Genomic DNA, 27,008 nt, shown 5'->3' on the forward strand with positions numbered 1-27,008 from the left:
TGATGATGACAGGTGAAAGGATGATGAGGACAGGTGAAAGGATGATGAGGACAGGTGAAAAGATGACGAGGACAGGTGAAAGGATGATGATGACAGGTGAAAGGATGACGAGGACAGGTGAAAGGATGATGTGGAAAGGTGAAAGGATGAGGAGGACAGGTGTAAAGATGATGTGGACAGGTGAAAGAATGATGATGACAGGTGAAAAGATGACGAGGACAGGTGAAAGGATGATGATGACAGGTGAAAGGATGATGAGGACAGGTGAAAGGATAACGAGGACAGGTGAAAGGATGATGATGACAGGTGAAAGGATGATGAGGACAGGTGAAAGGATAACGAGGACAGGTGAAAGGATGATGATGACAGGTGAAAGGATGATGAGGACAGGTGAAAGGATGATGTTGACAGGTGAAAGGATAACGTGGACAGGTGAAAGAATGATGATGACAGGTGAATGATGAGGACAGGTGAAAGGATGATGATGACAGGTGAATGATGAGGACAGGCAAATGAATTAATGTGAGATTTGTGTCCCCTTGTCCATTTTGCACAACACAAGAAATAAGTACATTTTAAACAAGCTACTTTTACTTGATCTTTAACCTCACACTCAAATCAAAGAATTTTGTCAAAACAGTGGTACTTTTACTTGAGTAGAATATATCTGTACTCTTTCCACCTCTGCTTTATATATGTTGTTTTTTTTATTCGTTTTTCCTTTCTTTTTTTTTAATAATGCAACCTTGTTATTGAATCATCATTGACTAAATTAATGCCGTATCACTGCTGGACAGCTCAAATGGTTACAACATAAAGGTTCCCTTTGGACAAAAATCTTTGTATTGTTGTTTGAAAACTGTACAATATTATTGTGTTGTTTTTCTGCTGCAGCTCACAGTTACGTTCCTCAATCTGCGTGACATCATAAAAACCAGAGGAAAATCCGGATGGAGCTGCAGCTGAAGTCATCCATTACTCATTAAAGCTTACCTTTTGTAAGAATTTATTAATAATAACATTATCATTGCTTTACAGTAAGTGTCAGAAATGTATAGATTATAGAAGTAATTAACCCTTTAACACCTAACCCTCAACAGAGTTTCAAAAGTGCTTTTGCCCATTTTTACAGAACAACTTTCAATATCTGGCAGTAATTTACAACTTACTGCATGTTAAAATAGTGTATTACACATTTAAAATGAAGAAAAACAAAAGGCGTTATTGAAACATAAAAACATTTGTTTGAGTTTTTGTCTCAATGTCCAAAAAAAACAGGCCCAAAAAATGGAGACTATATAAACATGTTTCGCCAACTCTCTCTTGAGACAAAGTCGCTGATTCTCAACAGCTTGTGTGAAATTACCCGTTTGTGTATTTTTACGATGGCACAAACCATTGCGAAACTACGGTAACTGTGTTTCACTTGGTGTTAAAGGGTTAATTAATGTGACATGGAAAGGCCTGGGTCGGCTCCATCGATTGCTCATATACAAACTTAATTTCAATTAATTCATCAAAAATTATTTCAATGTGAAATTGACCTCTACTCATTGTGAGACAATGTGCTTCCTCCGTATTTTAAAGGAAAGAAAGCTACAGAATGAAACCTTACAACCTGACGTTGAACACAGAACTGTGTTTACCTGAAAGCCTGTTATAAGAATTGAACATTTGATGACTAAGGGCAGCAGGAAAACAAGATTTGTAAATTAGAGCTCTCGACATTAATAACTTAGTAAAAGTGAATTTATTGCAGATGTTGTAGAACCTGCAGACAGTGAGACGGTGAACATTTTAGCAGCTTCCCTCAAGTCAAAGGAAAAATTCAGGGTTATGGCTGTAAATATATGGACAACAATGGCAGAATGCATAAAAGCATAAAGTATATTTTTAAAATTCACCCGTGTCTTGTAGCTTCCAACACAGCTGTAAATGTATTATTGTTCAGTTATGATACTTGTGCCCCCTGCAGGGCATTTCAGACACAGTTCACAGGTGTGGGTTCGAGCTGATGTGTCCATTTTCTATTTTACTGATGTGTTTCTGTGTTAAATTTTTTTGGTGAGCTTAACAAATGTGCAAAATAAAAAATATATATGTAGCCCTCTTTTGTATATTTCCGTGGTATTTAGCTTTTTTGGATACTTTATTTCACTTGACGTAGCCAAATATTTCATCTTGTAAGGAGGTTGAATTTACATTGGTAAATACTATACACAAGCACAATTCATATACAGATGTTTCGAGACCAGAGATGTTTCATTCATCCATTCATTTTCTATCTCCTTACCCTCTACGTGAGGATCTGATGCTGTGCCAATCAGAGGGGGTGATATATGGGTGAAAGGCGGGGTACACCCTGGACAGATCGCCAGTCCATCACAGGGCCTCATAGAGACAAACAACCATTCACTCCCTCACTCACACCTACCATGTCCAATTTACCCAATCCCCAAATCTGCATGTTTTTGAATTATGGGAGGAAGCTGCCGGAGAAAACCCACATGAATACATGTTTAATTTACTAGGAAAATCATCACATTTTCAGTATCAACTCCTCTGACTCAAACCAATGCTTTAACTAAAACAATGTCTCACTGTCGGTGTGGATTGTGTTGTTTTTTTAATGATTAGAATTATGAGTTCATATGCATATACTTACCATTCAGCAGGGAGGGTGGAGTCCTTTACAACTGCAGCTGTGACTGGACGGTGAACTCCAGGCTTTGCTTTTGGCTGACTGAATACAAGACATAATGTGACTAAATAACGTGAACATTATTAGTTGAGATGTAAGATTTAGGATAAATTAAGTTCTTAAGAGTAACGTCACATGAATGTGTGAATTGTTGATTTCATAACCGCAGAATGAGCCATTAAAATTGACATCAGGAGCAGAGGTTTTCGACATGGAGCGCCATGTTTAAACACCTTCTGAGTTTCAATGAAAACTGAAGGCTACCACAGGTTCTCCTAAATGCTTGGAGGGGAGGGGTGAGGTGAGAGATAACTGCAACATACAACTTCACCAGTAGATGTCGCAAAAGCCTACTCACTGTGCCTTAAAAACCAGGGCAACAGCTCAAACACTCACTCTAATGTCCAAGAAACATTTAAAAGCTTTATTGCATGTAGAGGGCATACAAGGCATTTGTAATGATGTTTTTTTTTTTTTTTTTTGACATGAAATGCTCAGAAAACAAACAAGAGTACCAGAACAATAAATATTAAATCCTAATATTTGACTTTCTGGAAAAAAAAATGAAACCCTGTATTCTTTGGAGTGTGCAGAAAAAATATGACGAGCCAAGGCGAAAAGCTGGGACATAACCGAGCACAGTCATGTAAAAACAACACCCCCTATCAAGATGTAGTAGTTACATGACTTACTTAAGTGACTCGGCACTGTATGATGAACATCCCCCGCCCTCAATGAGGATTACACATAGAAATCCCCATACCATGCTCTGGTGCTTTAGTCCACGGTTGTAAACATAAATCAATCTTTCAAGCTAATAAAAATAGGAGATGCACAAGGCACATAATTGAATATTTGAAACTTGAAGGATTTGTCCCTTTAACCCCCCGGTCATTTTTTGGTATTTTGCTGTTGAATACTATCACTTTCTTCAGGGGAATTCTGTATCGCAGATAAAACATTTAAAAAAAAAAAAAAGTGCTTCAAAGCAATTGCACTTCTGTTATTACAACAGAATACTGAAAGGTTGTGGAGTTATACAGAGGTGTTTGTAAGGGTAATCGGAGTAAACAACATTTTAAATCTAAATATATATATATGTATATGTGTGTGTGTGTGTGTTGCAATGGAGGAGAACGGCGATAAAAAGGAGCAAAATGACAAAACAATTGCAAACAAGAATTGTAAACACTATACTTGCATGTCTCAGACAAATCTATGGAGCAACACACTATCACAATATGCTGTTAACCACAATAAAATAACTTATTTTCTTGAATCTTGTAAGCTTCAAATGAACACGTTGCTACTATTACTATTAAATGTTAAAACACTCATAAAGAACATGAGCATACATGTGCAATAACAGTTAACAGGCTAATCTGATAATGTTAAACAAAAATTCATCAGACACTGAAATAAAGCATTACCAATTATTGTTTACGTACTACACCTTTCATGTGGTAACCAGTGGCAGTCAGTGCTGGTCATCTGTGACCACTGGTGTACGTCCTCCATCAATATTGACTAACGGTCACTAAAACACTACAGTATTAAAACTATAGGAGCCTCTTCAATATGTACAGTAAAAAAAATGCTAGTTGTTTTGTTTTTCTCTATGCCTCGTGTATTTTCCATGAAATAAAACTGCTTCTTTACGAGCGACTCTTGTTCGGTATCTAAAGTGAGGACAGATGTTGCAGAGCTGGGGTTTACTCATGATCCGCTGATCCACTGACTCGTCTCAATACATTTGTTACTCAACGAGACACGTGCACTGCAATCAGACACAGCAACATTAACAGTCTGAAGGGTCAAACACATCCACTGGACCATGATGCGTTCTGACTTTCTAAGTCTTCGTTGTGATTTAACCAGCCTTACAAAGTTAACACTATGTAATTACAGTTTATATCTTGTTACAGCTGTACTAAAGAGGAGATGTTTTGGTGTCAGTGACTAAGGTAAACAGCAGAAAAAGAAAATGCTTTTGTTACTCTTTCTACCACTCTCCTTCCAGGCTGTCAAAAACAGAGACACTGTGAACTGTTCAAAGACAACACACAATGTCAAAATGACTTACATTCAAAGTGTTATGGAGACATTTGCCCATGTTCTATCCCCAGCACATCTGAAGTGCAGCCTCTGGATGATCCTTACTTTCTGTATACATTCATTAGACATGATTACTCTGCCGTGCTTCCATTACCAAGATAAAAAGTGCAACGCAACACCACTTCAGCCATCCATCGCACTCTGCAATGTCTCATTTTTGATCTGTTCAACCTTTTTCTTGTAACTTTTCATGGTCTTTTTGTGCCATGTATGAACCAAAGGTCACATGAGACGCATCGATATAAGGTTTTTTTCATTGTATTTGCACTGATGGATCACTTTGAAGATAATGATTTAAAATTACACTTTAGGTTACTATCGTTTTTGCAAATTCCTACTATTTTCCAGTAGATCTGCCAGCATCTCCTAAAGAATGGGCTTTAGTCCACTCCATGAAAATACACTAGACATGTGTGAAAGGCACACCAAGAAACACATCATTCAGCTAGACTCTTGATTTTCAGTGCTGTAACATAACAGTCTAAGGAGTGGGGGGGGGGGGGGGGGGCTATGGTGTCAGTCATCTTATAGACCATATACCAGCACCTTGAAAATAAAATCTGTTACATGTCCTTCTTATCACAAGGAGCTCAACTCAGGAGTAAGTTACTGTATGAAAGCTGATAAAAGGTTTACAAGTCCAGCATGAAAAGCAAGAGGGTGGGGGTGGACGGGGTAATGGGAGGAGATCTGCAAGCGAAAGAGTGTGCATCTCGGGGCTTAACTGCCCTGTGTGATGTTCTGCATGTGTTTGGCGATGTCGTACACATAGGCGATGTCCGGCCTCTTCTCCGGGTCGGGGTTGATACACATATCTACCAAGTTCCTCAGCTGTTGAGAGGGGGGGTCAAAGGGGTGTTGGTTGGAGGGTGAAGAGAGAAATCAGTTTGTCAATGAGACTGTTATGACAGACTTTAAACACTACATTCATACATTCCACACTGCTCTGTCTTTTTAACTGGAGAAATCTAAAAATGATTAGGGCTCCATTTTAGTCTGAAAATACTGGGGTGGCATTTTCCTTTGGACAGACGGAGATGAAGCACTAACCTCCATTTCACCATAGCAGATTCTTGTTAGTATTATTTTCATAAACTAAGCAAATGACAACAGAGGAGAGAATGTGCTTTACATTTGCTGGTGTGTCGGAATGATGCAGATCATATATAAAGCTGGTTTCTGGTTGCGTTATATCTGAAAAATGCTGTTTTTTAATAAAAACACGTTGTAGTATGGATGTAGCCTACAAGAGCGATAATAGAGCAACAGGTAACTAAGATGAGACAAAGACTAAAGGCCCCGTTATTGCACTAATCACTTACTGGTCTGCTGAATACACTTTTACCCAAGCCCTCACACGTACATCCACCTGCAAGCATGCAAAGGCGTGCACACATGCGCGTGCGCGCACACACACACACACACACACACTGCTGCCACTCTATTGCCATCCGGAGACAGCACTTAGACTTGAAGCGGCTGATTGGAGCAGATAGATAGACAAGCTTGCAGGCGGAACAGCCACCGCCATCATTAAAAAAAGAAGAGAATAAAAGATGGAGAGGAAGGAAAAAAAAAAAACATAAATTCTACTCAAGGTCGCTATGGTAACCGTCTACCAACGGCCGTTGTTGCATGGCACCAGCTTGGATGGGTTCTCGTCAGCCTATATCTGTGCGTGTGTGTGTGTGTGTGTGTGTGTGTGTGTGTGTGTGTGTGTGTGTCTAAGAAAGTGAGAGAAAGATGCAAATTCAGACAGTATGAGAATTAGTCCCACAGAATGGCAATGGTGATGGGGGGTGGAATATGTAAAATATTCATGTGCTTCTTTGCATGGCGAGTGGGGCGGGGGAGTGTCAGGTGGAGGGAGGGAGGGAGGGAGGGAGGGGGGGGAGTGGGAGCTAGTGAAGGGAGGCGTGGGGGGGAGCATAGATGGAGATGGTTAAATGACACAACAAAGATGAGCAGCTGACAGTTTGCTGCCGATCCTTCAGGAGCATTGTTTACATCCAGACAGGCGCTGCAGGCACCCCCCTCATCTCCATCTCTCCATCGCCCTGTCTCTCGCTCTATCATTCCCTCTCTCTTTCGCTTTGTCTCTCTTTCTCCTGGATGGGGGTGACATGTGGGGCAACGCAGAAGCTCAGTGTGCGTGTTTGTGTGTGTGTGTGTGTGAGGAGTAGGGAGCTCCTGTGGCAAACATAAACTCGCACAATATCTCTTGCATAAACAAATCACACACACACTAAATACATTTGAAACACGCTGAAATTAGCCTTGATCAGCGTAATGAAATAAATACTGCAGTATAAAATAAGCCAGCCACTGCGGGGAAAAATATGTGACCCCCAGAGACAGTCACTTAAAATAAATCATTTACATATGCAGACAGACTGTTCTGCATGCTTTCAGACATACTCTGAACTCCAGAGATTCTACGAAGGAGCTGCAGGTGTGAACACAAATGTCCACAGAAGTTACTTTAGAGATTCTCCTGCCAGCTCTATAGTATAATCGCCCAGATAACGCCTGAGAGAGCTCAGGAAAGAATGCAGCAGGAGAAACTCCAGAAGATCCACAACAGGTGAGTGACCAAGTATCAAGCCAGGCGCCACCTCCTCAACTGGATCCTGTGTAGATTCTCATGCTGCATTTGACATGTGAGCAGCAAAGTCAAGAGAATGTCCTGACCCAGATCTCCTGAGCATATGTGGAGTTCATGTTGAGTTAAAAGGAAACAGATTTTTTTTGGTGCTGCTTTATGGAACCATACAAGTAAGTTTCCATTAATTTAAAACCAAAATATAAATAACTTTTTGTAAAACAGGTATGGTGTAAAGAAACTTTCGGAGGAGGGTTTACCAAATAAAATAAAATAAATAAATCACTGGATCTGAAGCTCCTCAAATGTGAGACATTATTTCTGTCTCAAAAATATGGGTTTTGGACAATTTATTATTGGGCTGGGATTACAGGAGGGAGATGGAGTCAATCCCATCCAACATAGGGCGAAAGGCTGGGTACATCGTTTACAGGTGACTAGGCCATCGAAGAGTCAACACAGAGAAACGAACAAGCATTCCCTCTCACATTCACACCTACAGTCAATTTATAGTGTCTTATTATTAACCTAATCCCACATTTTGCACACAGAAAGGCCCTCAGTCAAACCGGGATCTGAACCGATGACCTTCTTGCTGTGAGGCAACAATGCAAGCCACTGCACCTTGTAGGCCCTTATCTGAATCATTTGTGGACAAGGACAGAGGTCATCACAGAGCAAAGCGTTAGTGGTGAGTGAATCAAGTACCTGCAGTTAATCAGCATTATGCGTAAGAGTTCTGGACTTTTATATCAAAGAAAAAGAAAAGAAAAAAAAAAACCCACACAAACAGGACATGCAACACAAAGCCACATGCATCCATGCACTTGTCACCGGCAATCACCAATACGACAACGCTTAACCACAGACTGACGACATTACATTTTTGTGCATGGTTAAGTCTACGCAGAATTACAGCAGATGATTTAACATTTAGTTAGGGGGAAACATGACACCCCCGCCCATTTAGTTTTACCCCACTCTGCAGCACAGCCACATGCTTTTGATATGCGGGTAAAATTATAGCCGGTCGTTTGATCACCGAGTTATATCATGGATCAGACAGTTGAGCGGATTACACTTACACACATAAAAATGTATAGTCGATACAAGTAAAATCAACAAACTGTCACGGAGAGAAAGAAACAGTACAGTATTTAAATATTTCAACATTAAAAAAGTTAAAAGAGCCAACTCATGAGACCTTTTAAAACACTGATCAGGTCCAAATCTGCTATGTACCATAGCTGGAAAGTGAAATGAGATAGTACTCACCTCCTCCGAGTAGTGATCTGAGGGGAGCGGGGGGTAGTCACACTGTTCTATCTTCTTACAGAGGGAGTAAAGGTTCATCTTATCCCCATAGAATGGGCTCTGTAGGGCTGCCATCTGAAATAAAAGATATGAGGAAAAGGGGAGAGGAAACAGAGAGAGGGGTGAGATGACATGAAGCCAGGCCACGAGAAAGTAAAGTAAAAAATATAGGGATGCACGATATTGGACTCGATTTCGCCGATATCCGACATATCAGGAGTGCTGACAATCAATACAATAGCGATGTTTAGAAACCTTTTTCCTTCCTTGCACCCAACTGCAGAGGTCTTTCAGTCTTCTCTGTAGTGAAATTAACATAACATTACATAACATTAGTCATATCAGCATCTAGATGTGTTTACCGATATGCTGTTATCTTGACAATAATCGTGCATCCCTAAGAAAAATGGAAACGCAATCAAATGTATGGTACATGTAGTGCCTGCACTCTTTACAGCTGATGAGATATACATGATTAAAAACATGGATCAAGTCAAGTGTGAGACACAAATGAGGCATTGTGTACATGTTTTATATAATGAGTATGCACACTTGTGTATTGTTTTTTGTAAGTGAATCAGTGATGGTCCGACATACAGGTGAACCAAGTTCAAATCAATCTGTGAAAGTTTCCATAGCTCCCAAGTGCTTCCCTCTAGTTTTCAGTCACTTTCTGCTACACTGCTTCCAAAACTTGGAGATGAATATGGGAGAAAGGACACATTTTGAAAAGAGAATGTCTCCGTTTACTGGGGCTGCTCGAAAAACTATATCCTCTGGAAAACAAAGGTACTGTGAGCAGGTAGAACAGAGAGAGCAAATGGGAAGGGTGGAGAGGATTCATGTGCTGTTTAGCGGAAAAAGGTGAATATTCATTGCTACTTTTCTCAGGGTAGATATTAACATTCCATTTTTTGCCAGACTTTGTAACCGACTCACTTCCTGTTGGTTAAATGTGTGTGCAAGCTGAAGCCTACAGCAAGCTCAGACATGAAGCCCACTCATGCTTATTTATTTTCTTCAAAATAGAATAAATGTTTGTATTTTGTGTTAGGCCAAATTGCATAATTAATGATGAATAACCGAGTTAATGTTGACGATGATGAGCTCAGATGTTGGAAGTTGTTCACTTGATTTCCATTTATTTACATGAGTGTTACATTATTTTATTTTTTTACTTTATTTGTCCATCCCAGAAGGTTGTACCATTATGTACTGTACCTTTATTTATGAACTACTGTTGTTGTATATTGTTGTCTCGGTAAATACACTGTTACAATTTTACACTTTCATTTTGTCTTTAATATCCACACATATTATGGTCTTATGTTTAGTGACAACAACAGTTTTGTTATCAATGTAATCTAGGAGACTTTATATGTATGTGGATGTGTAGACATTCTGCCTCTCCCTAAAACTCCCTTGTCTTTTTATAGTTTTTCTGTATTTTATTGTACAAAAATACATTAATTCAACTCAAACTTGATGTTTGTCCTATTTTAAGACAAGAGGTTATTTCTGAGCATATTGGAAAGTTGCTCTACATCTTGGTGACTTCCAGAAGGAAAAAAGAAAAAAAGATCTGTGTGAAACAGGGCCACGACAATCAACTTGTAGATGGAGTATGTCTGTTTATTTTAGTTTCACTACTGTGCAGCATTTCCAGCTTGAATGTGACCCTGATGAGTGTTTTTAAACTTTGGATGTGTTAATTGATTACAGTGGGTGGTGAAAAATTGGATTTGGGAGAATACGTTGCTATAAAAAGGACAAGGGAAAAAAAAAACAGCATCACAAGTTTACCATAGTGAGCAGAGAACAATTTTGTTAATTATTATTATTATTATTATGGACAATGTACAGTCTGTGCTTAACAGCCTGTTAACTGGTGGTGTGAATGCAGACAAGAACGTCTCCACAATCCATAGACCAGGTTAGTCTGAATGAGCATTCTTTTCCCCACAATATCAGGCTATATTAAGAAGGGTTGAACAATTGTTCATTTTCAAATCTAAATCACAATACGAGTCAACACAGTTAGCAATTTAAGACTACAATCTAACTCTATTTTTGAATTGGAAACAATTCATATCTTACTGTGCGTTTTCATCTTGAAAACATAGTTAAGTTAATGTCGGTGTGTGGTAACGCGCCATCATTTGTTGTAAATCTAGTCTACAGTGATTACTGAAAGGAACTTTAATAAAACAAATCTTGCAAATCAAATTGTGATATCTGTCAGGCCTAACATATAGACGCAACAATTTGTGTGTAAACAGTAGGGGTGTAACGGGTTCCGATACCCATCTAGTTTGAAATCAATTGGACCTTCAGTTCGAGAGATATGCGAGTAACACAAAGACACACACACACAGAGACAGAGACAGACAAGATAGATTTAGATAATGACTGGTCTTAAGAAAAGTGCTTTTTATAAATGTTTTGTTATACCTCAGACTAGTGTAAGAAGTTTTTCATTATTTAATTATTTATTAAGACAATGTAGACAAATGTTTATAATTTTGTATTTTCTATTGAGATAAATAGAAGTGTTTTATACTAGTTATGTTCATGTTCTTGATATTGCAATGCAACAATCATTTAATAAAATCCTGACATTTATTCTGGAAGTTTTCCAAAATATTTTTCAGTATATTTATAAAAAACGGGTTTTAAACCGAACTGTGAGTCAAAAAGCGAGGTTTAAACCAAACTGTGAGTCAAAAACCGAAGTTCAAAATTAATTGTGGGTTTGGTGAACCGTTACACCCCGAGTAAATAGGACCCTGTGCTATTTAATACTGAATATGTAAAAGTTATTACACACAAGGTAATAATCCTCAGACAATTTGGCAACATTATTTCATTAATATCTCTAGGCAAGGGAACACACTAGTTTGACTGTTTAAGGGTCACTAAGTCGATAAGCCTCTTCATCATCTCACTTGTCACAAGTCACAGAATCTACCTTCTGGGAAGGTAACCCGACTGACACCGAGCAAAAACTGTCTATCACTTCACCAATTTGTAAAAAGGGTTATTTTTCATAGTCACTGAAAAGTTGTTGTTCCCTGTCGGCAGAGTCTGTCACAGCTTCCGGTGGGAAGTCAGGATGACAGCAGCATCCCAGTGGGCAATCTCTTTCTCTCTTCTGGACATCATCCCCTCTATTAATCAAACATTTTCACACATTTATACTGTAAAAAAAAAAAAAAACACAAACAGCAAGCAAAGAGGATTTCCCTCTCTTGCTTTCTTTGGACACCCCCCCTCCCTCCGCTCTAGTGATTACTATTGAGACTGGCACAGCAGGTGGTTGACAGTGATGAGTTGTGTGTGGAGATGCTTATTACTGTGTGTGTCGGCAATGATGCACTTCCATTAGTAACAAAGGCTCGTATCTGTAAGAGTTCAGATTTTATTCTATGTTGATGAGACAAATGGTTACAGGTAGGGAGAAATAAACACACATGAACAGTGCATCTACCACCTTAGTGGTATCTAAGACACGTGAAGAGCACAAGATTAACAATTAGAAATTGATTGACTCAACTCAAGCAAAGTTAATCAAGTTAAATTAGCAAGAAAATGACACTTGATTGCACATATTTTCAGACCTAACAAAAACTTGAGACTTCATTATTCCCATGATTCACATTTAGCACTAAGGGACTCCGACACTGCACATTTACAGCTTTAAAACTCATTGGCAAAAAAATAAGAAATATTCACTACTCACTGTAAATGTCTGCTTCAGTGTCTAGGATAAGACAGTGAGGGAAAAAACTCCTAATTGATTTAAACTCTTTGATATCACAGAGGAGGCAGTGTGTATGTGTTTTTTAATGTTGTGTGTTAGCTTTGGATAGTGCTTCCCCCCAAAATATTCATTTCTCAGTAAGTAAGAGAGAAAGAGAGAGGTGGGGGGGGGGGACAGAAATAGACTCAGCCAGCTTTAGACTCCAGGAGGCAAAGGGTTAAACAAGACCCCATCGTATTTTCATGCATCTTCTGCTTTTGACAGATGAAAAATGTCAACTGTCCTGTTTGTATTTGGGAGTTTTTGCACTATTCATCTGCTTCATTAGTGCCTGCTGCTCCTAGCCCCTGACAGCTGCCGGCCCCCTGCTCTCACCACTCACACACACACACATATATATATATGTACACACACACAGAGACACACACACCTTTTTTTCAGACTGTGTCATCGCAGGGTTAGATGATTGACTCTCTCTCTGACCTCTGCATCCCTGGTGTGTGGATGTGAGACTGTGCGTGTATGCTTCATTGATATTCGAAAGGCATACAATGCATACGCATGCCTGCTGTCTGCTGAGGGGTGTGAGCTGCTGGTGGCAAAACACACCCACATCCTCACTTACAGACAAATGTGCGCGCACCCAGACAAACGCACATACACACACATACACGCTGCCTTTGTTTCTCATCCTCAGCTGGCCAGGTTGTGCCCTCCTCAGCCCAGGCATGTTAAGCCAGCATCTTTGCCCATGTACAAGGTCTGGATGGGGTCTTTTTCGAGTTTAATTAACACTGATCCAGCTCACTCTATCCAGTTTCTCTCCCTGTACACCAATTAAAAAAAAAGAGCTGCTAGAGGCTCCCATCTCCCTCCCTCTACCCTCCTTAATCCCTGGAGCCCGTACAGCCTGGGACCAAAGGGCTTCACACAAGTTCTCACTCACTCAATTATAAACACACATACAATTAAAGGCATATGCCACATCAAAATAAACACCTAAATGCTAACACACGCTTACAGGACAAGTGTATGGTTCATCCCTTTGTTTCTCTACTTCTCTCAGACACACACACACTCTCTCTCTCTCAGGGTAAAAGTGAGGAAAGCATGACTTTTTTATGTTCTCACTGGCCCTTCATGTGGCTTTATGATGATATATTAATCAAGGCAATAATTTACGAAGTAGGGACAGTCATTAAAAATATACCTACACCCAGTGGAGTCATCACTCCTCTACTTTAACAGCCAGAAAAAGGAAGGAAGAAAGAACAGAAGAGAAGAGAAAGAAGAACAGAGACATGAGTTAAAAGTATACTATAGACTGTATATATAAAAAAGGAGTTCTCCGGTTTGCTGGTTGAAGCTAACCACAGAGTAATAATAGATTGAACAGCCACAGGGGGGTGACTCTGCTGGAAGTCTATGGGAAAAAGCGTCTACTTCTCACTTGATGTACAACATCAGTTAAGATTTTCCAGAGGAGCCGATGGTCTCAATTGCCAGTTTCAGCTCTTCTTCGAAAGAACAAGATGTCAATTTTGTAAATTACGTTCCCATTGAAACAAAAATAGACAATAAAGCAAGGCACATATGAGAGGACACCAGTGTGATTGACAGGTAGCATCATCCAAAAGGAGCTCGACTGTAAGAAGTGTGCAAACTTTGAGCTGCAAAACCTCAACATGGCACAGGTCATATTGCAAATCTCAAGGCTTCAAAATGGGAGTTCAGATTCTTATGGGTGTTGCTCAAATTAGTTTAAGGAGTCACATTTTTCTACTAAGTTTAACTTCTGGGGAAGACGGGATAAAAATGTGTGTGTAATAATATTGGTATCTGGATTGTGAAAAAAGAAGAAAATTATTATGGCTTAAATTATTAAAACTGGCAGCTGTGCCAGGTGCTGCCAGTTTATTTTAAATTAAGTAGGGGTAACGGCTAGACTGGCTCTGTTAACAACATCACCATCTACAAATCTTTTATTCTTACAACTCGAAAAAGAAGTGCATTTCATATGAAACCGTACTGTACTTTTTAAACAGACTTGTAACTGTCAGAAAGCGCTAGCCAAAGGCACAGCCAGCTTCAGAGAACCCAATGGTCCTGGGCCTCATAAAAGCAACAGCAAAGCAAGAGGGGAGGAACAGGAATGAGGCAGGAAGCACGGGACATAGGCACAGTAAGAGGTATGGATGACTGAGCTACATCCAGGAAGGTGACACAGTCCCATAAAAGTTTCAACTTAATATAACCACAACAAATGTATACAAACAAACAGGAGCGTGAGTGCATCTGTGTTTACATACAGAGGAGGCGTCTAGGAGACGCCAATCCTGTTGACTGACATGTGCCTAAACTAAGATAGTTTCCAGGTCACTGAAGGAGACGACCCTGACGAGTGCAGCATCCCTGTTCACCTCGGTGAAAGCATTTAGGTGAGGAAGCACAGGGCAGGGGTCAGGTGATGTAATGAGGTTAGACACGAGGAGAAAGGGATCAAACAGAATGCGAGATGAAGACAGACGCAGATACAATGACCAAGTATTGACAGATGGACCCTTCGGACCCTAACCCAACCCTCAGGCACAAGCATGAAAAATGCAGGCTCCCTCAAATGGAGCCGTTTCACACATAAGGAGTCAAACTCCCATGGATACACGCACATATTGGTTGCGCGCACACACATACACAAAAACAAAAGCTCAGCCCCTACTGTATGTCCAGAGTGAAATCAATGAGCACCAAAGGGATCAAGGATGAATTTCTATGTGAATTTCTTATGCCTGAAGGTTAAGTGAGGAAAGGGGAGGCATACAGTGGGGAACCTAGCAGAGAGGAGGAGAACAGAGCAAAGAGGAATGGAGGAGAGAGTTTGGGAGAGAAAGAGGTAAGTTTCCTGACACCAAACGTACAGCAGAGCCCTCTTACCAAGAAGTTGGAAAGCAAGGGTCTGTTCTTCAAAGAGAATATGCATGAAGCAGTGAGCACTCCTCTGGTAACAATAAGGCTGTAAAATCTTTATCTCCACAGGCTGCTTGCATGGCTCACCTTGACCTGATGGTTTGAGTTCTGTCTCTGTTCTTGTACCTACAGTAAGTTCTCTCTGAATGAACACCCCCCATCTTTCTCTTCGCTCCAGCAATCTATAACCCTGCTCTTGCTATTTTGTTATTTTTCTCTTTCACTTCTCCCCCCCTCTGCTCACTCTCCGTTGAACCTTCCATCTCCTATTTTCTTTTCATTCTCTCTTAAGATGGGTGCTGCCTATGCCCTCTTCCCGCTCCAGCCTACAAGATTGTTCCTATATTAGATTCATAAACTTTTCTTTAGAAATTTCTTCATTCACCGTCTTTTGACGTCCACAGGGAGCAACAGGTCTCTCTCAACATTTTCAGTGCTCTCGAGCTCTCTCTCCTTTGCTCTCCTCATTTCTCGTCATGATCTAGATTGTTCCACGACTCTCACCCCCAGCAGTTCTTCTAAGACTGAAAAAAGTATAAAAGATAAACTGGCAACCGTTGCACTGAAACTATAAAATGATCAATGTTTTAGCTGCACACGCAGTGTTATTGTAACGATCAATGTTTTTGGCTTTCCAAAACATCATTTTTAAATAATGTCAGAAGAAATGATGCACAACCAAAGTCAGTGTTTGATGTCCTTAAACACACAGCATGTCATTTCTGCTGTTAGGGGTCTCACAATCAAAACAACAACAAAAGACCTATTTTCATGACACCGGAAAGCAGCATAGGATCATGGGAATTGTTGTCTTGTCATGTTTGTTTGGGCATCTGTTCTTTATGGTGAGAGCTTTGGTTTGTCCTGGAAGTTACAGACAGAGAAGGGTAAAGCCCATGGCATCTTTAGAAGGCTACCAAATGGAGATGCAGAAACATGAACAGAAACACTGAATTCTACGGGAAATGCTATGGTTATTGGATGTTTCTATGCCGAAATGTCACATATAATTAATCAAACAATCTACGCCTGATACAATCAATACTAAAGCAAAATTGTCCATATGGAAAAGACCTTACTTAAACAGAAATGCACAATGCCTGTGTTACACAGTTGTGATACCAACAGAAATAAATCAGCTTTTATTAACAGAATACAGTATGTAGCAACACATTCACCACACATAAAAACTATAAAAGCAGATTGTGACCTACAGCAACCAGTGCTCAGCCACAGCAGCGCACTTCCACAGTGCATTGTGGGGATCTAATTAGCATGAAGGACTGTGGGTCTCTGAGCAACCATGACCTGCAAGCTAAGCTCCAACTTCTTCCTCACGTTATCAGCACCTCTATGCCTGAGGCGCTGAAATGCAGCCCAAGTGATCAGCAGCTCAGGGGAGTGAGGAGAGAGGAGGAAAAAAGTGGGTGTTTCCTCGGCCGTCAGTTTGCCTCTGAATTTGTGCTCGTCTTTTTGTATTCAGTGCATGCGACGGCAGGCGAGGTGAAAAATCAGATTGACGGCTATCATTCATGTCCATCATTATTCTGCTCCTCACTGTTTCCCCTTTGTTCCCTGAGCTGTGTTCTCCTCCCAGGCTTGTCTCTGCTCAGTGTGGTCCACAGCCCTGTGGTGTTTTACTCCCGACTAATCAAACTAGTCAGTGTCACTGGGTCGCCTCATCTAAAACACATGGTCATGTCAGTTCCCTTCACTCAACGGCTTTTCAACATTTAGCAGGTTCCTTGGCTAAAGAACGTTAATTCAAAGAGTCTTGCGGCTTCAGGTCTGCCAAGAAAACCAATGAAGGAAGGAATATGAGGGAGAAGGGGTAAAGAAATATACTGTACTTGTGATAATATTAATATTCTGAATTACTACACTGTAAGAAGTAAAGCCTCATTCAAGTTTGCATTGCAAGTGATGTTCATTGTGTGGAAAAGCATAAATATTTGTATGCATTTTCTTACAGGACTATTATATGTGAGACTTGTTTGAGGTTTGTTTGTTTGTTTGTTTGTGTGACTCAGCCACTGTGTTCTCGCATCACTCCTGCAGTCGACTGCAGGGTGACAGTATGTGCACGCATTCTCATAGTTTACCTCATAGAGCAGGCATCCTAGCGACCAGATGTCAGATTTGAAGTTGTATCCGTTTTCATGTATCCTCTCTGGTGACATGTAGTAAGGAGTACCCACTGGAACACAGACAAAAGGGGGAAGGGGAAGGGGGGACAGAAGGAGATAGACAGATGCGGAAGAGGAGAACAAGACAAAAAGAGAACGTGAATGTTAACATTTTGCATTGCAAACCCCTGCTTCCCCAGTTCATCAGCATCACTGACACAGCTCACACAGTACGGAGGAATGGGTGAGGAACAGAGGTGTCGTCTCAAACTGTGACACATTCGGAGGTTGCAATACACACCATTTTTTTTTAGCAATAGCACAAAAAAGAAAACTAGAGGGAGACTTGAAAGTGGACTGCCTCTGTTAATTCTTAGTAAGATGATATTTTACAAGGTTGGATATCATCATGTACACCAATGCTGTGCATGCAATTGAATAAGTACCACAAACTTGCATACATATGTACAGCAGACATACATGCACACACAAAATACACGTAAATCACTTTTGATTACTGGGTTCAGTAATGATCTGAAACAGTAGTCAGTGAATACGCCCAGGGAACAGTGGTGGAGCCTTAAAGGTTGGCCAGTTTCTGGCTCTGGTTTTGAAACCCAAGAATCCCAAACTACCATGGCGACTGGCGGAGCTCCAAAGAATCAGATCTTCACCCAACTGGACACAAAGAGGAACCCCAGCTCAACATCACATCCATAACAACACTGCAGGAAGCTTTGGAGATTTGCTACTTTCTTAGCCGAATATGACAGCTGCTTTTTTCATTTGCTTTCTGTTTATTGTGATTTCCCATGTAAAAGTCTATCGAGCACATCCAGCAGAGGTTTTATATTAATCACATATGCTTAAAGGATGGAAATTTTTACCAGTCCTGTAACCGGTGCTGTGCAGCTTTCAGACTCCAAGTCCTCTTAGGCAAACATGTGCATTAAAGGCTTTATGAAATAAAAAAAGAAGACAGCTACACGCGACTCTGCTGAGCTGGTGTACAACCTCAATCAGTAACACTGATGCATTTGACTACATGTAGCTTTGGTAGGTGTGTGTCTTGTAGTTTAAATATCAAAATAATCTACATCTTCTAGTTGTACTCCAACGGAAAATCCAAAGCCTGATTAATTTGTAATCTAAACCAGCATCTAACAGTTTCTATTAGTATTAGTACTGTATTACAGAGGAATCCTCAGGGTTTCAGTCCAATCAGACAGTACACTGCCTAATTCTGAAGGTGAAATATGTTTAAGTAAAATAATGCAGAATTGCCTGTCATTTTACACAAATATGATTACAATGTTTTATTTTTCAAAATATTAGAAATGTTGTAGTTCCTTTGTGGCACTGATCTGATCTTGTGTAAGTTGATGGACCGTTTGTATTGAAATCCTACATTGTGTCGCTTTAAGTAACTGATGTGCAGTACAGATGTGTTTTCAATGCATACTAAATTGAAAAGGCTGAAATCAAAGGGATGTGTTATATATGTACAGTATAAACGGTGTATAGGAAAATCTTGGGAGAACTTCTATAAACAAATGTTTAATAACCCAACCACAGTCTTGTATGCATTTATACCAAGTGACTATGACTTAGACTCATAGTTATATTTAGATTTGCATATTTTAGAGCAGGTATGACTATTTTAGAGAACAACTAGTAGTTGTTGCATTTATGATACACACAAACAGCTCTTAAGTGGAAACATCAACCAGCAGTAAAACTGAGGGGAAAAAGACCCACTGTCTCTCTCTCTCTCTGTCTCCTGAGTATTCTGCCCATTAACAGGTTGGAGGAACCTCAGCCAACATAATTGCAATTAATAGAACTAATACAGAGGGGCTATTAGATTTGAAGTCTATGGGAAGTGAATTGAAAGCTAGCTATTTTAATTTTGGTGCACATCTAATTGGGTTGAGAAAACCCGCTTTTATCTTAAATGTGCGGTTTTAAATAATGAAGTGTTACCTGTCATTCCAAAAATACTCAGCATCTGCACAGCCAGAAGCAAAGAGAGAGTACGTACAAGAATAAACAGGGGACTGGGGATTGCTGTTTTAATTGGTCATCAGGTTGCTACTGTTGTTTGTGTGTGTGTGTGTGTGTGTGTGTGTGTGTGTGTGTGTGTGTGTGTGTGTGTGTGTGTGTGTGTGTGTGTGTGTGTGTGTGTGCGTTGTAAGGTCTCATGGTACGGTCTGAACAAGCTCCCATAACATTCATTATTAGCTGATTAAAAAGAATGAGCTGCTCTTATGTTAATAGTTGAATCTTTTTTTCTTTTTTAAAAATAAATGAATAAAGGCAGCCGTGCTGGGCTCCAGCTTCCTCAGAATGCTAAATTAAGGGTGCATTACTTATTCATGCAAATAAATTGAAAGTCATGTTCGGATTGATTTCCATTATTGTTAATGTCTGTGACAACACTCTTTTCTATGTGTAACATGGTAAGCGATGTGGTGAGGAACACACTCTTTCAAGCTCCTGCTGTATGAAATGTAAAATTATCCAAATCCTGCCTTTTTAAATACATTTATTGATTAAATTGCAGAGACTTGCAGTAATTTCTTTTAAACCTAAAGGCTGTAATTTACCATTCAAAGACGGTTAAAGACTAGTTTTCTATTTCTGTTTTAAATAGGGATGGGTTACTGCTGACATCTCACCCCAGGTAGCTTAATCACTAAATCACTGAATTTTAGAATGACACTTTATTCTTCAAACTCATGTTTTATGTAACAGTTTGACTTACATGCCATACAGTCACTGACATAGCATTTACCAATGGACTGCATGTGAGGTGTTTAAAATGTAATGTTTGTGCAGCTGAGGTTTAGACTATGAACAGGGCAACACACAATACAACTCCTGTCTGAACTATAAGAGTTTCTATATGCACTTTGGTCGCATACCTTGCCGGCAACTACCTTCATTTACCGATTAATTCTGAGTTAGAACAAATAAAACACCACTTCTTCATGTTTTAACAAAGCATCAACTAGATCTCATAGTCAGGAAATGTTCTCTTCCCTAATAATTCCGTTTCTCTCTGTTTTCTTTAGGTCCTGCCGAGCCCTCGTTCCCTTTTTAGCTGTTGGACCTACCAGTCTTTTGGTTCACAACTTGCCTTCTTGGCTTTAAAAGATAACTCTATATAAATACACTATAAATACAGGTTGAAATACTCATAATTATTTTCCAACATCAGCCTCTCCAAAGTCTGCTACCATGCTTATGCCTTTCCCCTGGTACTAATCGTTAACACCTTTCTCATTACAGGTGTTAATTGCAGGTATATTATACTACTTATTACTGCCAATTGGCTAGTCTCTCGTTGCTCTAATGATTGCATTAGCTTTCCTGTTACAAATTTTCTATTGTTCTTTTTTTTTTCTTTTTAAATAGTTAATCAAATGCCATGGCCATGCATAGCAATCCTCAGCACTGGAAAGCATGAAGTATGTAGTGGGTGTCTTTTGCATGGTTTTATTTATTTCTGTCTTGTGTATGGCGTGTGTAGGATGATGACTCCAATGAATGATTATCAGCTCTTTCATGTATGTGTGTGTGCATGTATTCAAGACTACGTGGATGTGTTTGTGTGTGTGTATATATATCTACATTCATCCATATAGGAGACATTATGTGCGTCTCTCAGTGTGTGTGTGTGTGTGTGTGTGTGTGTGTACAGGCTGAGTTGAAAGCCTATGAGCTGACAGGCTGTATGCCTGGACCTCCATCTCAGCTCCACCACCCTGCTCCACTGTTCAGCTGTGTGGCTCAGCTCATTACAGACACACGCTGGCACGCGATTGGGCATACGAGCACATGCGTGAGCACAAATGCACACAAACACACACACACACACACACAGTCTGCCTCACATCCTTTCTAGCCCTCTCTCACTCTTGCTTTCCTTTTTCTCTTCCACTTTTTCTGTCATGTTGTCATATTCTCTCCTCTTACTCTGCTCCAAACTTTTTTCTTTCTCTCCGCTTTCTTTTTTCTCCTCTTTTTCCAGTGTCTTTCTGTCATATATTCCTCTCTTGAACCCAGCAGACTGCATCTCTCTTTTTCTGGTTTCTTTGTCACCCATTCGTTTCCCTATGCTCCTTTCTTTTTCTGACACATTGCTCTCTCTTTGTACTCTTTCACACTGTGTGTCCTGTCCTCCATTCCCCAAACTAATTTTTTCCCCCACACCTTTTCGCTCTTTCTCCTTCACCTTTCTCTTTGACTAGAAGTCATGAAATCAGAGGGAGGGACAGATGGAAGAGGGGAGAACGAGTAAGATAGAGAAAAAACAGCAGGACAGAAGGATGGATGACAAGGAAAGGAAGAGACAGTAGATCTAATGTTTGAAGCACACTGTAAGAAATGTCAAGGGGAAAGCCAGTGATGCCCTATGAATCCCTTGTTGAGACATCAAGCTAACTGTGGGACAGCACCTGTTCTCCAGAATAAGATCATTGAGGAAAATATTCCACCAATGTGACAAAAAAAAATCTTCCTTTTGTTTTTTTTACAACTTAAATGCATCATTAAAAATAACTTCTCACTTCTTATTTATTTCATACTAATAGCAACAGATGACCGATTTCTTTTACGTCAGTTAACAATCAAAAGCATCTACTTAAACCGCATGTGACAGGAATTCAGTCTGAACAGGACAGAATATGACACTGTGATCAGTGTAGACTAACAAATCACTTTTGACTTCTTTCATTAATGATATGGAGTTCCAGGTGACCTCCCTGCTTGTGGCACTGACTATATCCTCTGTCAGCCTAAAGAGGGTGCTGTGGACTCAACGTTTAATGAGCAATCACAGGCGCTTTCATTCTGCTCTGCTGTAACTTCAGGCTGCTCGGTTGATGGGGCTTTCTGCTGAGTTTATCATGTGATTCACACTTAAAAGCCTGGGCTGCTGCTGTAAAGGGGCTGAGAATAGCAAGCTGTTTGCAGTAATAACAGCTTGACATTGGGAATGACAGCATGTATATTTGTTAAAGAGATTCACTTTTCTACATTTTCAAAGTTTTTTCTAAATTTAAGTTTAAGTGAGGCAAAAAATTATAGAAAGTTTAAAATGTTCTTGAACCAAAAACTGTTACACCAGAGAATTTGTTAGTTTTCAAAATGGTGGTTAAAATAATTTTAAACCGCGTTTAACTTGCTGGATGTGCTTGAACTGGAAAACATTTGAACATATTGTCACCAAATCTTACTTAAACACAGCCAAACACCACTTCAGTTTTGTTAACGGCAAGGCTGGTAGGACAAAAAGTTAAGCTTTTAACACTGCAGAGTGTGTACAATTGTCTTAAACCTGGAGTTTTCTGAAAATGAGCTTAATGTTATCCCTGAGAAGACAATGCTAAAAGAGCTAGAAATGTCTGGATGTTCTTTGTTCAAATCGAGAATAATCAAGTTTTATTTCACTGTCCTCCTGACGCTTTAATCCAAAAGATTCACAGGATAGTTGTTATAGTCACTAAACAACCTGAACATTAAATAATGCATTTAAACATGTGGTACTATTCCGTTTGTCAGTTCATACAGGTTAAGAAGTACACCTATTTCTTTGTCATGTCAAAGCAACATATGAGCAACAATTCTTACTCGTTTGGGTGAAAAAAGGTGTGTTATATGATTTCTTTTCCGACAAGTGACAAACACACCCATCAATGCCAACAATAGCCCCGACTGTAAAGTTGGCCAGCTTGTTTTATGGCACACATTCACAATCAGAGCTGTGTTTCAACTGCCTCTGCCCACTCTTCATCTGTGTTGGGGTTAAAAGTCAAGGCAACAGGAAGTGGCTAAGTGGCCTATGAAGGGGCTGGGCACAGCCGTGGCCAGGCAGCATACACATGACACATGGCTCTGGGCTCACCATGCCTAATGAAACACATCCAACACTGGGTGATTACTGGGGCCTGCTTTGTGTGCATGTGTGTGTGTGTGTGTAGACGTTTGTGCAATACCTAGGGAGTGAGCTGCGGTTGTTTTGGAGCTGAAGAATCGTCCCAGACCCAAGTCTCCTAATTTCACTACTCCGGTGGCTGTGATGAAAACATTGGCTGGCTTGATATCTGGAGAAGAGGAGAGAGGAGTCAGTAAAAGTGAAAAGCAAGGTTTTAATGAACTCTGCCGAGCGTGAAGTAACTAATATAAATGCTGCAAATGAGACTCTCAGAGGCAGCATCACCTGTGGTAGGAGTATGATATTAAACAAAAACACTGCATGTCAATTTCACCCCGAAAGACCATTACCGAATAATCGAAAATATTCATTTAATTTAATGTGGACATTAGCAACCCATTTCTGTTGTTTTTTTTAACGTAATGTTAATGTGTCCCGCAACAGTCTTTGAAATTTACTGCTCCTGCATAAATGCGAGCAGCTTTTGAATAGGCGGTCTCTGTTAAGTGGTCATTAAAACCCAGAGCTCAGAGTTCATTAGTGTCCCTGAACCCTAATCAAACTCAGTCCAACGGAAGTACATCACCTGTAGCTCTGTGTGTGTGTGTGTGTGTGTGTGTGTGTGTGTGTGTGTGTGTGTGTGTGTGTGTGTGTGTGTGTGTGTGTGTGTGCGTGTGCGTGAGCGTGTGCGTGAGCGTGTGCGACTATGTACATGAATCTGGGACTTGATTTGACTAAGCCCTATTGAAAGCATGTGGGGCCATAAACACTGTGCTCTCTGGTCTATGTGTTGTTTAACAGCTACACTTAAGCTTTCTGTCATATGCAACGAGGTCCTCACACAAAAAAGAAAGCCCATCGTGAAACACTGATTTAATGTGCTGTTTTCACTCTTTTTTTATTTTCTGGAGTGGACTTAAGTCCGAGCATTGTGCAAATCATTCTGTTTACTAGGCATTCAAGAGCGTGCAATAAAAATAGCAACAAAAATACATGCATCTTCTAAAAAGTGCCAGTACAATTATTCATTTGTCCTAAGAATAATGCATTTAGGAATACATCAAAGAAGATCAATGGACAACATTTTAATATACATGCATGATTTAATTTAAAATCTTGAAATCATAAAGTATAAAATAAAATAAAGTAAATTCTTGCAGTCTCACAGAGAAGTGAAGCTGACTAATATTGTTTTTCTATGGCTGATACTGATCTTTAGAAATCAGGGTAGCCGATGCTGATATATAATATATTCTTCTGCTTCTTTTTTGTTCCACCTGATTAAATATAACTATCTAATAACAACAGATCATACACATATTGCTTACACAACATGGCATGTCTCTCCAAAGTGCATTTTGTCTCTACACCATCCAGCATCTGCATATTTTGAATAGCAATACTGCATATACTAAATAAATATTAGCTACATTAGTATAAACAGGTAGTCAAAAAAAAAAACTTGGTCAAATAAACTTTTGTATAAAAAAAATAAAGCAATCAACAAAAATGTGTAAACACATGAATAAATAATCATCCAATGTTGAATAATAAAAGAAGATGAAAAATTGGCCCAGTTAATCATCTGTCCCAGTTATTGGTCTAACTCTAATGAGTAGCAGTTTCAGAATCACTGCACATACAGGAAAACAAAGCCAAATATTTTGTTTTGGGCTAAAGAGTTACCATCACTCCAAAATGGCCGGAAGAAATGTCATATTTACGTTTGAGATTCATGGCAGAATTGTGCATATGTAGCAGGAGTGAGAATTACACCACAGTGCAGTTTAACAGTGACAGTGAAACATGGAGTCTGGGGGTGTTTTGTGGACTCTGGAGAGGGACAATTGCACTGCAGTGCCTACACCACGAGCAAATAGAAGTGCCACTTCATTCTTCAGACATATGCGACACCCTCTATTGTATCAATGGTGTTAAGGATTCATACAGCAGCAGGACAGTGACCACTAATATACAAACAAATATGAGAACTACAAGAAGACAAAAGAAGGTTAAGAAGTTTTGGATTGACAAGTGTCCTATGACATCACTGGGAGCTCTTAAGAGGACTGCCAAACACATCTCTGATACTCTGATTTAGAGTCCATGCTCTAGCTTTAGTGCATGTTGTCATTAAGAATAAAACGTGATTAAGTATATACTTTGATGTTCAGGTTTGAATATTGAAAAATAAATAAATGAATAAATGAATGAACAGGACCACATTTAAGTTAGCTTCATGTGAGAAGTTTGCTAATTAAACTTATTGAACCTGCAGACTCCACAGTATATATTAAATACAACACAACATGTATTTTTCAAGGGTTCATTTGTAACAGATTTGGTAAACCCTCTAACTGATACTATCTCTATCTGTGGTTTGCTTAACTTCATTTGATAGAAAAGAAAAACATTCTACTGCTTTTCCTAGGTACTATGACAGGACATTGACAGGAAATGAGATCTGAGAACTTGATTGTATCCATCTAATTTATCATCCAATACGACTCTAAAAGGTTTTAAATCATTCATGGAGGCTCACATTATGAGCACAATCTAATGCACATTTAAGATTCCATACATTTGCTGATAATAAATAAGCCAATTTCATGTCTGTATTGATGTGAGGGAGCGTGGTTATTTTCAGCGTGTGTGTGCTTAAGTTAATACCTCTGTGCATGACTCTCCGAGAGTGCATATGTTCGAGGGCACTGCAGAGTTGGACAAAGTACTTCCACACCGTTCTCTCCGGGATAAGCCTCCGTTGCTTCTTAAAGTGCTGTAAAGTAAATGCAAGAGGGAGAGAGAGGAGAGAAAAAAAGCAAAGTAACTTTAGCATACCTGAGAGAAAAAAACACATAAAATACTTTAATAGGAATGGAAAAAGGTCATGTGAGGCACAGAAAACAATTTAAAGATCGTAGCAAAGGCTTAATGTCTGAGTGTTTTTATGTCGCATCCATCCCCGGCCTCAGTACCCAGGTCCTGTGACTCCACTCTTAATGCAACCCAGACCACTCTCCTCTCGGTCAATCCCTTGCCTAACCAAGTACCATCTCATTTTCTCTATGACCTACAATGAAAAGCACATGCATTCCTAAGAACAGAGAGAAGAAATTTGTGGTTCCTTCCAAAAGTTTCCCATCTGGCACACAGCTCTTTTGTTAAGTACAGCTTTCAGTGGCACAGTGGTTTAATTTGCTTTTTGGTGTATTTTTTTTTGATTTATTTTTTATTTTTATTTTGGAGGGCTAGACAGAGTTGTTCAGCATCATCGAAGACTCTGGTCCCTCTCCAAAAAAGCCACAGTGATGACAGAACCTCAGCTTGATCAACTTGATCTTGAAAGACTTAAAATCAACAATTGATTATAAACTCTTCTTCATACAGCAGTGTCTAAGACAAAGAACATGTAAGAAATTTGGCTATCAACAGGATTCAATGCAAGATAAAAAAGCAGCTACGATACGACTACAAACAAGGCAATT

At 39.7% G+C, this 27,008-nt stretch overlaps 1 protein-coding gene across 1 annotated transcript in view; it reads right to left on the reverse strand.

Moving 5' to 3' along the window:
• Positions 1-5,103: 5,103 nt before the first annotated feature.
• nek7 (NIMA-related kinase 7) overlaps positions 5,104-27,008 on the reverse strand; it is a 59,713-nt gene continuing 37,808 nt past the window's right edge. The window contains exons 6-10 of the mRNA XM_083887514.1: positions 26,191-26,299; positions 23,582-23,689; positions 17,559-17,653; positions 8,694-8,807; positions 5,104-5,647 (exon numbers count right to left, since the gene is read on the reverse strand). Coding sequence (XP_083743640.1) covers positions 5,537-5,647; positions 8,694-8,807; positions 17,559-17,653; positions 23,582-23,689; positions 26,191-26,299 — 537 coding nt within the window. The 3' untranslated portion in view covers positions 5,104-5,536. The remainder of the gene's footprint in view (positions 5,648-8,693; positions 8,808-17,558; positions 17,654-23,581; positions 23,690-26,190; positions 26,300-27,008) is intronic.

The sequence above is a fragment of the Microchirus variegatus genome, assembly GCF_963457635.1.
Source record: "Microchirus variegatus genome assembly, chromosome: 4".
Classification (NCBI taxonomy): domain Eukaryota; kingdom Metazoa; phylum Chordata; class Actinopteri; order Pleuronectiformes; family Soleidae; genus Microchirus; species Microchirus variegatus.